General features: G+C 35.1%; 1 protein-coding gene across 8 annotated transcripts in view; it reads left to right on the forward strand.

The window, feature by feature from the left end:
• Positions 1–16,849, forward strand: part of PCNX1 (pecanex 1) — a 201,812-nt gene that overhangs the window by 135,627 nt on the left and 49,336 nt on the right. For all 8 annotated transcript variants that reach the window (XM_002754063.6, XM_078335275.1, XM_035260872.3 and 5 more), the window contains 7 exons: positions 1,756–1,906; positions 3,853–3,994; positions 4,693–4,870; positions 8,001–8,109; positions 9,223–9,352; positions 13,054–13,112; positions 15,085–15,300. In XM_002754063.6, coding sequence (XP_002754109.1) covers positions 1,756–1,906; positions 3,853–3,994; positions 4,693–4,870; positions 8,001–8,109; positions 9,223–9,352; positions 13,054–13,112; positions 15,085–15,300 — 985 coding nt within the window. The remainder of the gene's footprint in view (positions 1–1,755; positions 1,907–3,852; positions 3,995–4,692; positions 4,871–8,000; positions 8,110–9,222; positions 9,353–13,053; positions 13,113–15,084; positions 15,301–16,849) is intronic.

A 16,849-nucleotide genomic window follows, 5' to 3' on the forward strand; every position in this document is an offset into this window, starting at 1 on the left:
TGCTTCCCATATCTAGATGTCTGTATTTCCTCTAAGACTTGGGAAATTTTCATCTATTATTTTCTTAAATAGGCTTCTGGAAACTCCAAAATTCATGTGTTTGGTCATTTTTACAGTGTCACATATATCATATGAGGTTTCTTAATTCTTTTTTTTCTTTCTTTCTTTTTCTTGGTCTGAGGGTTTTTTTTTAACCCATCTTAAAGTTCAGAAATTCTTTCTTCTGCTAGATCTAATCTGTTGTTGAACCTCTTGCTTAAATTTTTTATTTTATGTGTGGAATTCTTCAGTTCCAGAATTTCTGTTTGGTTCCTTTTTATGATATATCTCTTTGTTGAGTTTTTCATTTAGATCATGAGTTGATATTCTGATTTCTTGGTATTATTCCTATGTGTTCTCTTGTATCTCACTGAGTTTCCTTCATATCATTATTTTGAATTCTTTTTCAGACATTTCATAGATTTCCTTTTCTTTGGTATCTGTTACTGGAAAATTATTATGTTCCTTTGGAGATACTGTATTTTCTTGCATTTTTATGTTTCTTATATCCTTACATTGACATCTGCACATCTGATACAACAGTGTTTTCAAATTGTATGGATTGGCGTTTGGAGAGAAAGACTGTTTCCTGTAGCTGTATCTATGCTGTTGGTTGGACAGGATACTTCGGCTTTGATTCTGGGTGTATATGGTAGTGTACTCTCCATATGATTTCTTTGGCTATAATTGGTGTCAGTGATGTCTACAAATTCCTCAGTGGCTTAGACTGCATATGTTAATAGCGGCTGTGATGAGGCATTGCTAGGGATACAGAGCTAGGCAGGCTAGTCCTCAGGCACCATTAGTGACTGCAGTAGGTTGGGTTTGCTAGTCCTATGGGTTGGCATACATGGGTGCTTGTGGTGTGGTTGTCAAGTCTTTAGTCGGCATACTTGACTGTTGGTTGTAGCAGGGAACAGAAGTTTTAAGATGCATACATCTTTCTAACAAATGGCTTTTCTCCAGTATGAACCAGGATATGGCACCTCAGATGATGATCCCTGTTAAAGGCCTTGCCACAGCCTTCATAGTCATAAATGGTCTCCGTCCTGTGCTCTTGCACAGGTATGCATCAAGCTTTTAGGCCTTGTTGTAATTGGTGATGCAGTCTAGGAAGGAACAGATGACCCTCCTGTGAAGCATGAGGGGTAGCAGTGGAAAGCCTGGGCTCTTGCTGGCTGTGATGAACAGGTCAGTGATGGTTATAGATGAGAACACCACAGTGAACAAGGCCAGTGTTTACAAGACACCTGGACCTCCATGCCGTGGGACAGGCACACAGCCATGCACTAAGCCATTTACTATGAATTAGTGCATGCAGCCAACTGCTCCAGGTGGACCCTGCCTTACCCCATTATCTCTGTTACTGAAAACAATTTAATACATTGCTCTAAACATCTCATAGAACATTCATGTAATAGGCAATACACCATAGGCCACTCTCTCATACAGTAGTGTAAGACACCAGAGAAAGTAGTTAACACATTTCAAAATATCTATGATAAATGAATAGTCACTAACTTTCAAGACTGATTACAGCAAACTACATAATTTAGAAATGTTAACTATAGAAAATACTTTGTTCTTAGATTCTTAAAATGGATGTTGTCCATTATCAAATGGAAAATTGAATTGACAAATTAGAATTTCTGCAGTGAGTCTCAAAATCACTCCTAATTTTATCACTTTTATTGTTGTTTTTTTTTTTTTTTTTAGCCTGCTCTCAAGTATGTGTTGTATACATTGGTTGGCTTTGTGGGTTTTGTAACACATTATGTGCTGCCTCAAGTTAGAAAACAGCTACCATGGCACTGTTTCTCTCATCCTCTGCTAAAGACAGTAGAGTATAATCAATATGAAGTTCGAAGTAAGTATTTCAATAGCACTTTTCCCTTTACTATATTGATAGATGACTGAGTTAAATGAATATCATCAAGGAATATTTTGGCTTGTGTTTCTTTTGCTTAAGTTTGAAGCTGCTAATGAATCTAATATCTTTCAGGATGCTTTATTTTAGCTGAAATATGAGTGTGAGTGCTACAGTGCCAAATTTCCACAGAAGAAACTTACTTCTCCCCTCTCTATATTATTCTTCACAGACTTTTCATTGATGAACCCTCCTGTGTATGTCCATTACTTCTCTTTCCTGACCCTACTGTTCCCCCTAATTAGTTTTCAATGCCATATACAGGCAATCCAATCTTCTTTAAGGTCTCTCTATTTGAAATAGTTTTAACTTAATGCCCAGGGAGGAAGAAAGATACTTGTTCCTTTTTCTGCCAGAGACACTGTGTCCTACCAGAGAGGAGTGTAAAAGAAATTAAAAACATTTTTAATTGCTGTTATTAGTTCAGATTTGCAATTAAGTATTAAATGATGAAAAAGAGATAGAAGGCTAGTTCACTTGCTAAGCTTCTTCCTTGCCACTGTAAACCCTGACATTTCTTTCCTGTTGTAAGTATTCAATTCTTGTTCATTGACCCTGTTATCTGTAATATATTGTACTTCCTCACTTTAGAGAAATAATAAATGTTAAAGCTATGTCATAATTACTAGTGATTAAATCAGCCAACTTTTTTCTCACAGTATTTTTTCAGTTAGCAAATTATTATAGAGTAAATCATTCAGCTGCTTGAATATAACTTTTTTAAAGAACCCTGAAGCCTTTGAAAGCTTCCTAATAAAGAAAAATGACATGAAACTGCATAAGAATCTTCTTTTTTTTGAGACAGAGTTTTGCTCTTGTTATCCAGGCTGGAGTGCAATGGCACAATTTCAGCTCACCGCAACCTCTGCCTCCTGGATTCAAGTCATTCTCCTGCCTCAGTCTCCCAAGTAGCTGGGATTACAGGCATGTGCCACCACACCCAGCTAATTTTGTATTTTTAGTAGAGACGGGGTTTCTCCATGTTGGTCAGGCTGGCCTTGTACTCCTGACATCAGGTGATCTGCCTGCCTTGGCCTCCCAAAGTGCTGGGATTACAGGCGTAATCTGAAACTGCTTAAGAATCTTTATTGGCTCATTTATACTCAGAAAAATAATTCAGAATGAGATGTGTTTTTAATGGCGAACTATTACTGCTTTCATATATAAATGATGCCACATCTAGTTTGTTTTAAAGACCACCACTTTTCATTAAAATAAATTATTGATCTTTAAAAAATTTTTTAAATCTTAGAACATTTAATTTAAATACAAATTTTGAATCTGTATAACATTTGACTAATTTATAGTACTAACAGCAAAGTTGTTGTTTTTTCTGTACTGTTTTTAGCAACTCAAAGAAAAAATACTATTTCTTAGAGAACTTCCTAAAGCCAGATGATACTGTTTTCAGATAGCCAAAGAACCATGTTTTAAATCTTTTAGTTTATTCTAGACACTTTCTCCAATGAAATAATTTATAGCATTGGAAAAAAATATTATTGCCAATGAAAATGACTCTTATGAAGTATGTGAATTCAAATCATATCATATTTTTATTTATTTTGGGTAAAAGAACCAATGTAATAATCTTCTGTAATCTTTTTCCATAAGTTGTAAGCATAAATGAGAAAAGTTATGGTTAAAATATGAGGTTTCAAGAATTAAAGTTTAAAATGAAACTTATCTAAATGTTAAATCATGTCTAAGTTACAAATTTGTATCTCAGAGCTCATAGAAGTTGACAGTTGATTAAAGTACTGGCTTTTTAAAAACATTTTATATGTAGTTTGGTACTAAATTTGAGTTGTAAAATTTTCTTTCTCATCACATTGACAAACTATATGTTAGATAACATACAGTTTTCTTGATTTATTTTGCCTTGTTAGATGCAGCCACTATGATGTGGTTTGAGAAACTTCATGTGTGGCTTCTTTTTGTGGAGAAGAATATAATCTATCCATTGATTGTTCTCAATGAACTTAGCAGCAGTGCAGAGGCAATTGCTAGTCCAAAGAAACTAGATACAGAGTAAGTATAGTAGTCTTCTAATCTTGTCTGACTTTTAGGGGCTGTTATAAACAATGTCTTAAGTTGTTGGTAAAATGTTGAATAATAATTGAGTGTTTGCTTCATGCAAGGCACTGTGAGATTAAAAGTTTAGGTGACATTTTGTCCTTGACTTCCCTTTTTTTAACATCTGTTTCTGCTGCTGTCATATTCTCTACTCCAGACATCTCATTGTCGATTAATATTTTGTGGGAGGACATTTTCAAAATAAGGTTAATTTTTAATATTAGATGGCTATTTTCATGAGCGATGTAACTTACACCATTTAGATGGTCAGCCATGGTGGTCTGATAGGCCTGCCCCATAGGAGAGGTACCTATTATTGAGTAAGCAATAATATGTTTCTCATTTGCTAAATGCAGTTGATGTTAAAGCAATAGAAATATTGAGAAACTAGAGAACCAGATATGAGAATTACAATATGATTTTTTTAAAACATGGTCGTTCATATAAAGGATAAGAATCATAATGAATAGTAATAAAAGGAAGTCTATACTTTCCGGATGTGATTTACCTAGCTATAGACATCATTTTTTGGAAGCTTCCATTTAATGTATACATTGTAAGCTTAGTAAAGTAAATGGTGAATTTTATTTTAAGTTACTGTCTCTTCTAATGTTTTCAGTCATGAGTTGATTTGTGTTTTTTTTGTGTCACAGATTAGGTGCTTTAATGATCACCGTTGCTGGTTTGAAGTTGCTACGATCCTCTTTTAGCAGCCCTACATATCAGTATGTCACAGTCATCTTTACCGTGCTCTTTTTCAAATTTGACTATGAAGCTTTTTCAGAGACTATGCTGTTGGATCTCTTCTTTATGTCCATACTCTTCAACAAGGTAATTTATCACAGAAAGGAATATCCTTATAAAAACTGTCTCCCTAAGTTATGTGGTATTTAGTCAGGGTTTTTCTTATATTTAATTTGATTTATTATTGTTTAAGTAAGTAGTATCTCTCTTCAACTGGTTATTCAGAAGCACATTAGAATCCCTAAACAAAGATAGTCACTGTGATTTATAAAAGATATATTTCTTTCTATAGCTAGGACAATAAGATTAAGTTGTATAAAACAATTAGAGAAACATTAATAAGTATGTGTTTTGGCTGGGCATGGTGGCTCACGCCTGTAATCCCAGCAATTTGGGAGGCTGAGGCAGGTAGATCACGAGGTCAAGAGATCAAGACCATCCTGGCCAACATAGTGAAACCCCCATCTCTACCAAAATACAAAAATTAGCTGGGCATGGTGGCATGCACCTGTAGTCTCAGCTACTTGGGAGGCTGAGGCAGGAGAATTGCTTGAAGCTGGGAAGTGGAGGTTGCAGTGAGCCGAGATTGCGCCACTGCACTCCAGCCTGGGGCCTGGCGAAAGAGTGAGACTCTGTCTCAAAAAAAAAAAAAAAAAAAAAAAGTATGTATTTTTAAATATATAGAATCTCTCAAAAGGTATATAGTTTTGAATATTAGAAACCAGAAGTGATAATAATTGAATTGGGCTCTGGCATGGCCCAGTGAAGGGGGTAGATGCTGAGGAGACTGAGGCCTGGTGGGAGCAGTCAGAAATTAGCTTGATGTGACATTTGCAGAATACTCTGAACTTTGAGGCTGCTGCTAAAATTCATTATCTACCCATAAGATATATGTTCTTAGGCCTTTTATGAATTCGATGGTAAAAGCTTGGTCTTCTGCCTCCTCCAAGGATCTTTTTGCTAAATCACTCTACCTTTCGCAGTGAAATAGGCTGTACGGTCAGATTGTCAGTGAAATTTCAGATTGTCATGAAATTAAATTTCATGGTAACACTGACTACATATAAGGGACTTTGACACATATTATCCCATTTGATAGGTAACAGAGACCTGAAGCAAATGAACAGCTACAAAATATAATGAAATTCCAATATTAGGAAAGTTAGCCTGGTGAGCCACATTTGGCTTCAGTTGGGGAAGAGAGAACCTAAAGGTATGGAGAACAGTTCAAGAGATCATGACAGTAATTCAGATGTGATAGTAGTCTGACCTAGGATGGGAACAGAAAAAATGGAAAGCCATTAATCTGAACAAAATTTCATTGATAGTTTCAATATTGTGATAAATAGCTTCTAAAATATTTCAGTATTTGTTCAGTCATTAATTGGCATTTTTATCATTTATTTCCTCTTCTAGTGAGTATGGTTGTTAAACACCAAAGGAGGAAGCCAGAAAGTTAATCAGAGAATTGTGTAAAGAAGCATGTGGTTTCTCACAAGCTCAAATATTTAGATTGAGAATTGTATTTCATCTTATACTGGTTGGAAAAAAGTGAAAGTTGCAGTAAAATATAAAGTAACTAATCTTTGAAATACAGTTGCTACACTTAACTCTCCATTAATTTGGATTTTCTTAATATTTTCATTTGTTAATTTTTTTAAAACAAAAAACTGTTTTAGGACTGTTCTAGATGCTTAGGCTACACCAATGAACAAAACAGAGAAAGCTTTCCCCTTAGGTTTTTATTTAAATTGTCAGTAGGTAGAATTTAACAGTGATAGTAATATTCAAGGGATTTCTTCAGATAAATTTTTTGTGTTAAGATATCATTGCAAGCTATATCATGGATTTAATAACCTTTCAAGAAAATAAGTGTATACACAAATTCCTTTTCCTACCAATCCTTACCCATGTAATTACCGATTGTTTTTTCTTTAATATTACAGTCAAAATTGGAATACAGTTTGTTTCACACTTAGAATCTGAAGAGGTTTCTGAGTCACTGCTTTTAAGTCATTGTAATGGCATCACGATGATATACATGCTGCTTTTACTTACCGTGATCCTGATTACGTTAATGTCGAGGATTGCTAGTATAATTTTGAGTCATGGCAAAAATACTGCAGTTTATATATATTTTTTAATTGGTTGAATTTGTGATTTCTTTTTTAAATTGGAAGTTAAGGGGGTTCATTTATAAATCAGTTAAAGTATTTCAAAAGATGAAGTGATTGTTGCCTAATCATGCAGAGGCAATCTTGAACAAGTACAACAACTCTGTTTCAGCATTGAAGAAGTATTCAACTGTAACATGTCCAACCTTAAATAAAATTAAAATGTGTATCCTGTTTCTACTGACAACCATTAAGGTTATGAACAGATGCCTAGTATACACAACTAAGTTTCTATGGAAACAGGCAGTGACAACTATATTACAACTGCTGTTTTCACATTCCTTCTGACGTAACATTTAAAACATACTCAGTTTCCAAACTAAAATTTGGGAAAAATATGTCTTAGAATAAAATAAATATATGTATTTCTTAAGCTTTACAGACATCTTGATTTTTTTTTTTTTTTTGAGATGGAGTTTCGCTCTTGTTACCCAGGCTGGAGTGCAATGGTGCGATCTCAGCTCGCCACAACCTCCGCCTCCTGGGCCCAGGCAATTCTCCTGCCTCAGCCTCCCGAGTAGCTGGGATTACAGGCACGCACCACCATGCCCAGCTAATTTTTTGTATTTTTAGTAGAGACGGGGTTTCACCATGTTGACCAAGATGGTCTCGATCTCTTGACCTCGTGATCCACCCGCCTCGGCCTCCCAAAGTGCTGGGATTACAGGCTTGAGCCACCGTGCCTGGCCCGATTTTTTTTTTTTTCAGGAACAATTATTTGGCTGCTTTCTACCTTACTTAGTTTTGCTTGTAGTAGCAGTAATATGGCCAGTAGAGGGCATAGAATATTTTAAACAGATGAAACACAAATCCATATATAGCTACCTATTTCTGCTTAGAAAGTGTCTTTATTCAGAAATAAGTGCAATGTTTAGGCAGTCGATAATATCTTTTCATGTTATGCAAATGGCAAATAATTTCAGTGCCATTTCCCTATTAGGAAGAAAATATATTTTACAGGTTTTTCATTTTCTAATTCAAGTATCTGATGATTTTTTTTTTTTTTTTTTTTTTAACTGACAGCTATTCTTTTCCTCCTGCAGCTTTGGGAACTCCTTTATAAATTGCAGTTCGTGTATACCTATATTGCCCCATGGCAGATCACATGGGGTTCTGCTTTCCATGCTTTTGCTCAGCCTTTTGCAGTGCCCCGTATCCTTCTAATTAAAGTTTAATAAGAATGGATAGTCATATCCTTGATAAGAATGTTGGTTTATAGGCTTAACCTTTCACAGGCATAGATAAGAGTTTACTGTGTAATAAATCATCAAAAATTCATAATCTTGGCCAGGTGCGGTGGCTCACACCTGTAATCCCAGCACTTTGGGAGGCCGAGGTGGGTGGATCACCTGAGGTTGGGGAGACGAGCCTGACCAACATGGAGAAACCCGGTGTCTACTAAAAATACAAAATTAGCCGGGCATGGTGGCACATGCCTGTAATCCCAGCTACATGGGAGGCTGAGGCAGGAGAATTGCTTGAACCCATGAGGTGGAGGTTGCGGTGAGTTGAGATAGCGCCATTGCACTCCAGCCTGGGCAGCAAGAGCGAAACTCCATCTCAAACAAAAAAAAAATTCATTGTCTTTTGCATCCACACTTAACTGATTTTGATTGTTTAACTTGTGTTAGTATCTGTGGCCTGCAGATCATCTGAACATAAGAAAAGTATTCAGATTTTGTAAGAAAGTAATGCTGATTTAAAATCTTAAATTTGCATATGTGGCTATTAAAGTCCAGGAATTTTTAATACATACAAGAAGTGTTTAGCATTATTTTTTAATAAATGAAGGTATAAAACGTTTTTTCATGATGTGATTATGAAATGGATAGAATTAAACTTCTGTCCACAATTTTCCATTCTCACCATTTTTTAGAAGTATTTTCTAAGTAACAGTAGGGTTAGTGACCACATTGATATGGAAAGGCATACTTAATGATATGTACAAGTTTTAGTTTTAACTTTATGGAAAATTGAACTTTAACGTCTCTTCCCAAGATTAATATATGAACTTTTACCAAATACATATTAGCAAATATTGATTTGGCCCCCTTGAAAGCATCATACCAGGTTTTACTTCCATATGTTTTTCTATTGGTGACCCTTTAATGGCTGCCCTGTGATACTTTCTTTTGTATTCTTCTGGTGGACCTCATGTCTCTAATTGATGTAATCTAAATGTGTCTGCTAGGTTTTTGTGAGGGGTTTTTTTTTTGGCATCTGTGCTTAGATGAATGTCAGTTTCCTTAACTAGTTTTCCCATAGACTCAGCCATGCTGTTCATTCAGGCTGCTGTCTCCGCCTTCTTCTCTACTCCACTGAATCCCTTTCTGGGAAGTGCAATATTCATCACTTCATATGTCCGACCTGTGAAATTCTGGGAGAGAGACTATAAGTGAGTAAAGTAAAACACTTGAAAGACAATTTTTATCTTTTCTACTGGGAAAAACTATTGACAGCATTATTATTAAAATTGATGGTTCATAATTTATTGTATTGAAATATTTATTTTTGCTAAAACTTTATATTTTTAAAATTTGAAAAGTATGTAAAAGAAGAGACCAGAGAATATTACTTTTTTTTCTTTTTTTCTTTTATTATTATTATTTTTTGAAACAAGGTTTCATTCTGTCGCCTAGATGAATTCAGTGGTACTTCTTGGCTCACTGCAACCTCCACCTCCTGGGCTCAAGTGATCTTCCTGCCTCAGCCTCCCAAGTAGTGGGTACTACAGGCATGAGACACTACACCAGCTAATTTTGGAAGTTTTTGTAGAGATGGAGTTTCACCATGTTGCCCAGACTGCTCTCGAACTCCTGAGCTCAAGCAACCCACCTGCCTCTGCCTCCCAAAGTGTTAGGATTACAGACATGAGCCACTGGGCTCAGCCATTTTTTTCTACTTAAAAGATATTTTTAAACATTCTGATTGAGTATGTTCATTTTTATATCTTTTTTCTTTCAGTGATATTAGAATTATTTCACATTAATAATAGTCTGCAACTTTATGCTGTGTAATATCATTATAGAGTCATAATGGGTTATAGTTTTCTTAGAAATACCTATTTCTAAAGCTAAATTTTTATAGGTTATTTCTGCTATTTTGAGAAGATAAATTTTTAATGACCATCTTTGTGCATTACATATTTTCTCAATTTAGTCTTAGTTCCTTAGACTAGCTTTTTAATCTAAAGCTTAGTAACTATCCTCATATGTAATCTCTCCACATTTCATTTTATTTCAGAAAGCATTCCTAAAAGGGAACACTTTCAGGAGTTATGAGTTACGGAGCGTAAACATTTTAAAGGCTTTTTTCTTTTTTTTTTTTGAGACAGAGTTTCGCTCTTGTTGCCGAGGCTGAAGTGCAATGGCATATCTTGACTCACTGCAACCTCTGCCTCCTGGGTTCAAGCGATTCTTCTGCCTCAGCCTCCCAAGTAGCTGGGATTACACACCCAGCTAATTCTGTAATTTTTTTAGTAGAGATGGGGTTTCTCCATGTTGGTCAGGCTGGTCTCGAACTCCAGACCTCGGATGATCCACTCACCTCAGCCTCCCAAAGTGCTGGGATTACAGGCGTTAGCCACCATGCCTGGCTAAAGGCTTTTAATATATATTGACACATTGGTTTAGAAAGAGCTTGTGCTAATTTATAATTCTACTGACCATCTCCATGACAGCCTTTCTCTCCATACTGTCACAAATTGGAATATTTAATAGGTGAAAATCGTAATCTCACCTTTTAAACAATGGACTAGTTTGTAGGTTTGAAACTTTTACTCTGGTCCTTTGTCTAAAACCACACATAAGTAGTTCCCATTTTGTTGAATTTCGGTGTTATTTATTATTGTTATTCTGGACTAATTAACCCAAAGTAATATTCAGTGGCAGCAGTTCTTTTTGGTTTTAGAACCCCTTTATACTTTGAGACAGAGTTTCACTCTTGCACCCAGGCTGAAGTGCAGTGGTATGATCTCAACTCACTGCGACCTCCCCCTCCTGGGTTCAAGCAATTCTCCTGCTTCAGCCTCCCAAGTAGCTGAGATTACAGGTGCCCACTACCAGTCCTGGCTAATTTTTGTATTTTTTAGTAGAGACAGAGTTTCACCATGTTGGTCAGCTGGTCTTGAACTCCTGATCTCAGGTGATCCACCAGCCTTGGCCTCCCAGAGTGCTGGGATTATAGTTGTGAGCCTCTGCACCCAGCCTTATGCTCTTAAAAATTATTGGAAACACTAGAGCTAGAGTTTTAAAAATATGAATTTTATCCACTAATATTTACTGGAGTGGAAAGAAAAACTAAAAAATTTCAAATCTTATTAATTAATTTAAAAATAATACCATATCTATTGTGTATTAGCATAAATAACATTTTAAAGTTAAGAATAACTATATTTCCACCCCTCCCAAAAAAAAATTAAGGAGAAGAGTGGCATTGTTATATCGTTTTGCAAATCTCTTAATGTCTGGCTTATTAAAAGACAACTGGATTCTCATATCTACCTATTTATTCAGTCAGTTGCAGTATATTGTTTTGACTGAAGTATGTGAAAAACAATTTTATCCTCACACTCACTGTGTTGGCCAGGCTGGTCTCGAAATCCTGACCTGAAATGATCCACCTGCCTTGGTCTCCCCAAGTGCTGGGATTACAGGCATGAGCCACCGTGCCCAGCCGAAAAAGATGTATTCTAATAGTCTTTTAAGACAATCACGGATAGTTTTCTTTGATCTTTCAATGAAACCTGAGAAATGGAGCTTCTTAAAAGCTACTTGCAATATGGAATCTAAAACCACATCTGTGATCTTTTAGAACTAACTATACTATATCAATATAGTTACTGATGGATAAGTATACTTTGAATGGATCTTTTACCCATGCATAATTTTGTAATATTTCATATTGGATATTTGGAAATTACTAGCTCATTGAGTAATAGATTTTCTAAATGTTGATACATTTTATTATTTAGTGATTTAAAAAATATGTTCATTGATACCACCACCAGTTGGAAAGAAATTTTAATTGTTGGAAAGCTGTCAAGCTCATGGTTGTAGATATGAGTTTCCTAAAATTTTAATTTTTGTTTGAAAATTTGGAATTTTTATTATTGTCAACAGGTATTTCCAGTTGTTTTCCTTGAAATAACAGGCTCAGTTTCTTTATTTTTGAGAAATATCTGTTAAATGCCCACATCTAAGTAGTCTCATAATTTTTTCATCAGTGTTAAGTAAAAATGGTGTTCCAAGAAAAAAAACATAGCTAGTTCAGCTCAGAGTTGAAGCAGTTGCACAAATGCTTTCCCTCATGACAGCCATTGTACTTCGGAAGGCAGCAGAAGTGCTTCATATGTATTTTCTCATTTTGCCATACAGAATATTAAAAGCCGTACTGTAGGGTGAGATTTAATAAAGCTAATACGTTTTACTTCTTCATTAGGGACATTTTTATGTGAAATTTTGATTTTTTTGTTTGCTTTATTGTGTAAGTGTGGCAGCAAAGGGTAGTATGGTTTGGTGCTGCAGCCTTGATTCATGCCCAGGCACCACAGGCTTACCCACCATTGCTTTAGTACCACCAGTGCAGTTGTCAACACGATGAAAAAAGCAAATAACCGCTCAGTGTTACTTTGAAAACAGTTTTGATCTGGAAAACTGCCTGAAAGAGCCTTGAGTTCTGTGGACCACATTTTGGGAACTACTGTTCCAAAGAACACTGCATCACTGAGCATTAATAGATACACCTTCCTTCGGCAAAGAATGTTCTAAGCTCTTTGAATTTTGGAGAACCATATATAGTATACATTTTTTCATCCTGGTCAGCTTTTTTTTTTTCACAGTGCATGTATAAATGTCTTTCCATACACTGTAGAATAAAAAAAAATCTGCTATGTTGATGTGTGGTGAAGGAGGGAGGATTTTTTTAAATTACCAAAAGTGCTAAAGGTGTTTTGTCATTACACTAATCACAGATTTTTTCTAGAGATTTCCATAAAGTGGTAACCTTTATTCATTTTCTATGGTTTCTCCCTCACTCTTAGTTGTTAAATATTTTTTAATATAAAGAAAGTTACTAAAAATGTTTTATTTTCTTTAGCACAAAACGAGTGGATCATTCAAATACCAGATTGGCTTCTCAGCTTGATAGAAATCCAGGTAATAGCTCTATTTGTGAATAAGGAGGCGAGTCTAAGGATTTGTTTTATATATATATATATATATATATATATATATATATATATATATATATATATGTATGTATGTTTATATTCACTCCTAACTTGATGGGAATCCTCCATGAAATCCAAATATTCACTTTTAAAAACTAAATACTATTTTTTTTACTTTAGCAAAGTATATGTGAATTACAGTATCTACAATTTCTATACCCATCCTTTATAAAATGCATCTTAAGAATGCTTATAAGAATGAAAAATTCCATTCAAAGATTATTCTTACATAGGTTAAAATGTAGAAAAATGGTTAAAATAAAACTGGTCAGATGTGTTGTTGAAGAGTATGCAATCAGACTGACACATGTCTCACTAGTATGTTTGCTTCCACCCTTCCCTCAATGTTTAGGTCAATATTAATTTAATTTGATTCTGTTTATTGTATACAGAGAAGTCATCAAGTTGGGGCATATAGCCAGTCAGGATAGAGCTTCAATCCTTGCTGGTGTTAGTTACCATTATTTGAAGTCTGGTTCTTAGTTTTGTCATTTGAGAAACATCGTTTTATTGGCCCACCCAGTAGTAGTCTGTCACAAACAATCAGAGATTAGCATATCAACCAGGACTTCAGTGTATTAATTTACTAAAAAAAATATTATTCCCAAGTGTACTGGAATATTTGTATCTATTTGACTCATAAATTCCCTCAAATCCGATAGATTCTCAGTGATAAAATTGGACTAAGGAAAACTAGTTATTTGATATGAATGACCATCTATCGTCATGTTCTGGTAGAGAAAATAAGCATTTCAGCTTAGTGTATGCTTGTAAGGGGCTAGATTTCTCATGTTGCTCATGCCATCTTGCATAACAAAGGTCATGTCCTGAATCAGTATATGCACTTTTGTGTTGTGCTGACATAGAATTGATACAGCCATTTGTTGACATTAGAATCTGGGATTTCCCTTTCATTATTATTTAATTAGACTGAGTTTAAAATAATTATTAAACTTTGAATATTTTACCATTCACCAGTACTGTACTTGGGACATGCATTTATAGATTATTGCTTTGGATGAGTTACTTCTAGAGATGGTCATATCATTTATTAAGTGATGTTTATTTTAATGTCTCTTTTCTTTTCTTTTTTTATTTTCTTTCTTTTTGAGACAGAGTCTTGCTCTGTCACCCAGGCTGGACACAGTCACGGCTCACCGCAACCCCCACCTCCCAGGTTCAAGCGATTCTCCTGCCTCAGCCTCCCAAGTAGCTGGGATTACAGGCATGCACTGCAACACCCAGCTAATTTTTGTATTTTTAGTAGTGACAGTTTCGCCATGTTGGCCAAGTTAGTCTCCTGGCCTGAAGTAACCTGCCTATCTCAGCCTTAAAGTGCTGAGATTCCATGCGTGAGCCATGGCGCCCAGCCTATCTTAATGTTTTTTTTAAGGTTCTCTGTGCTATATACTGTTTATTTCTGCTTAATATTAGTCATCTCAATATGGCTAGTACTGACTAACCAACTTCTTTTCGATTGTCTTATTTGTTCAAATCTTGTATTATTTTATCTACTTCCTTTACCATATAATCTTTTTGTTCCTCTTCTGAATTATTATTTTTTATTTCTCTCTTACATGGTTTTAATTATAAGCCATATTTCATTGAATAATTATGAACTGTTGAATAGGTCAAAAGTCCTTAGATTGCTCCAAATCAAATTCCCACATTTTGTGAATGGAAACTGTAGATTCTGAGGGTTATGTGACTTCTAAATCTAAATTCAGAAACCTTTTTTGTTTTCCTATGTGTTACTTTTACATGGAAACTGTAAGAGTATGAATATTATTTTCCTTGTCAAATAAACTCTTACTAGAAGTTTTTAATATTTTTAACAATCTTGTATGTAAAGGGGACTTAAGGTGAAATTTAACTTTTTTTAAAATTCTTTTTTACAGGATCAGATGACAACAATCTGAATTCCATCTTTTATGAACATTTAACTAGATCCCTACAACATAGCCTCTGTGGTGATTTGCTACTAGGACGGTGGGGAAACTACAGTACAGGGGACTGTTTCATCCTTGCCTCTGACTATCTCAATGCATTAGTACACCTTATAGAGATAGGCAATGGTCTGGTCACTTTTCAGCTGCGGGGACTTGAATTCAGAGGTAAGACATTCATTCACCTTTTATTTCTATAGTATACTTTAGTAGCACCTAAGTTTTACATGTTTCTGTCTCAAACCTTCTGGTTCTCATAGAATTATTAGATATCTGTGCTTGTGGAATGAGAAAAGTTGTTAAAAAGTAAGTATTAGATTTTTTCACCCCACATTCCATGTTCCAAGAAGAATCGTTTGCAGTATGGCTTCATATGTAAAGGTAGTAGCATTAGTGTATAATTGATTTGTTTTCCTGGATAGGTTGAATTTCTCTTGTTTTGTGCTTGGTCTATTGCTGGTCCCTTTTGTGACCAGTTGCATAAATTTGTTAGATAGCTAGCAACAAGTAATGCTGAATTTTTGTTTGAGACAAAATAATTACCTGAGTTATGTTTATATAGATACCATGGCTTTGTCCTCAACAATTCTTTTTAATTGAAGTGAAATGCATGTAAAATGAAATTATTTAGAGCGAAGAAATCAAGAGCGTTTAGTACATTCACGGTGTTGGGCAGTCACCACCTCTGTCTCATTCCAAAGTGTTTTCATCACTCCAAAATAAAACTCTGTACCCATTAAGTAGTTACTGGCCTTTCTCCCTTTCATCAGCCTGATAAAGTTATTTACAGAAAATCATGCATTCAGAAACATCAGCTTGATGTTATCAACTCCTGTAAAACTGAATAACATGTAAGCACCAGTAGAAACTGGTTTCATAGGATGTTTAAGTCCTTTTACTGAATATCTTTCCTGTCTAGGAAACATTTAGACTTAAGAGTAGTTTTTTATCTAGTCTAAGAAGTGCTTTGGATATTTTTAGTCTGGAATAGAAATAAGAAAGCATTTGACTACAAAGAGGATGAAGCCAGATCTGTAACCCCATAGCTTTATTTTCACCCTGGTGTTGCTTAAGAAGGCTTGCAAGTTCGCTGTGGAGTGTCTATGTTAGTGGAGCAAGTATTAGTCTAGAAGTTACATTGTTCACTAGAAATAAGTCTTTAGCTATGCAGCACTCAAATTAATGGAGTAAATGGTGATGTTTACTTGTGATCTGTTTATAATCCATTCATATTCTCTTGCCCTTCAAAATATCTTATGAATATTTGTTTCTGCCTCTCCATCAGGAGCCTAGGACCTTAATTCTGTCTCTTCTAGAGTCTTAACCCCAGGCTGTTCAAACCTAATTCAACTAGGCTCATCCAAAAGTTAGCATACCCTTACCACCATTCCTACTACTGCTGTGACTTTTAGCTTCCTTTTTAAGTTTTTGCACCTGAAGACTTCATCCTTGTTTTTAAATTTTAATTTAATTTTTTAAAACAAATCTATGTGGGAGGCTGTTTTATCTAACATTTCTATGTATGTGAAATGAAAGGGGGTTCTTCTTACCATCTGCTCACTCCATCATGTTGATCAGTAGTTCTCCAAATCAGAAAAATTATCTAGCTTTTCACTCTCTGGTATTGAGTAGATTCAAATAAACTTTTGGATAAGTCTTTTGCTGTCTAAATGCTAAGTATTTGCCTATTGAAACTCAAATTTGGAAATAGAGTAAC

Source organism: Callithrix jacchus, chromosome 8, assembly GCF_049354715.1.
Source record: "Callithrix jacchus isolate 240 chromosome 8, calJac240_pri, whole genome shotgun sequence".
Classification (NCBI taxonomy): Eukaryota; Metazoa; Chordata; class Mammalia; order Primates; family Cebidae; genus Callithrix; species Callithrix jacchus.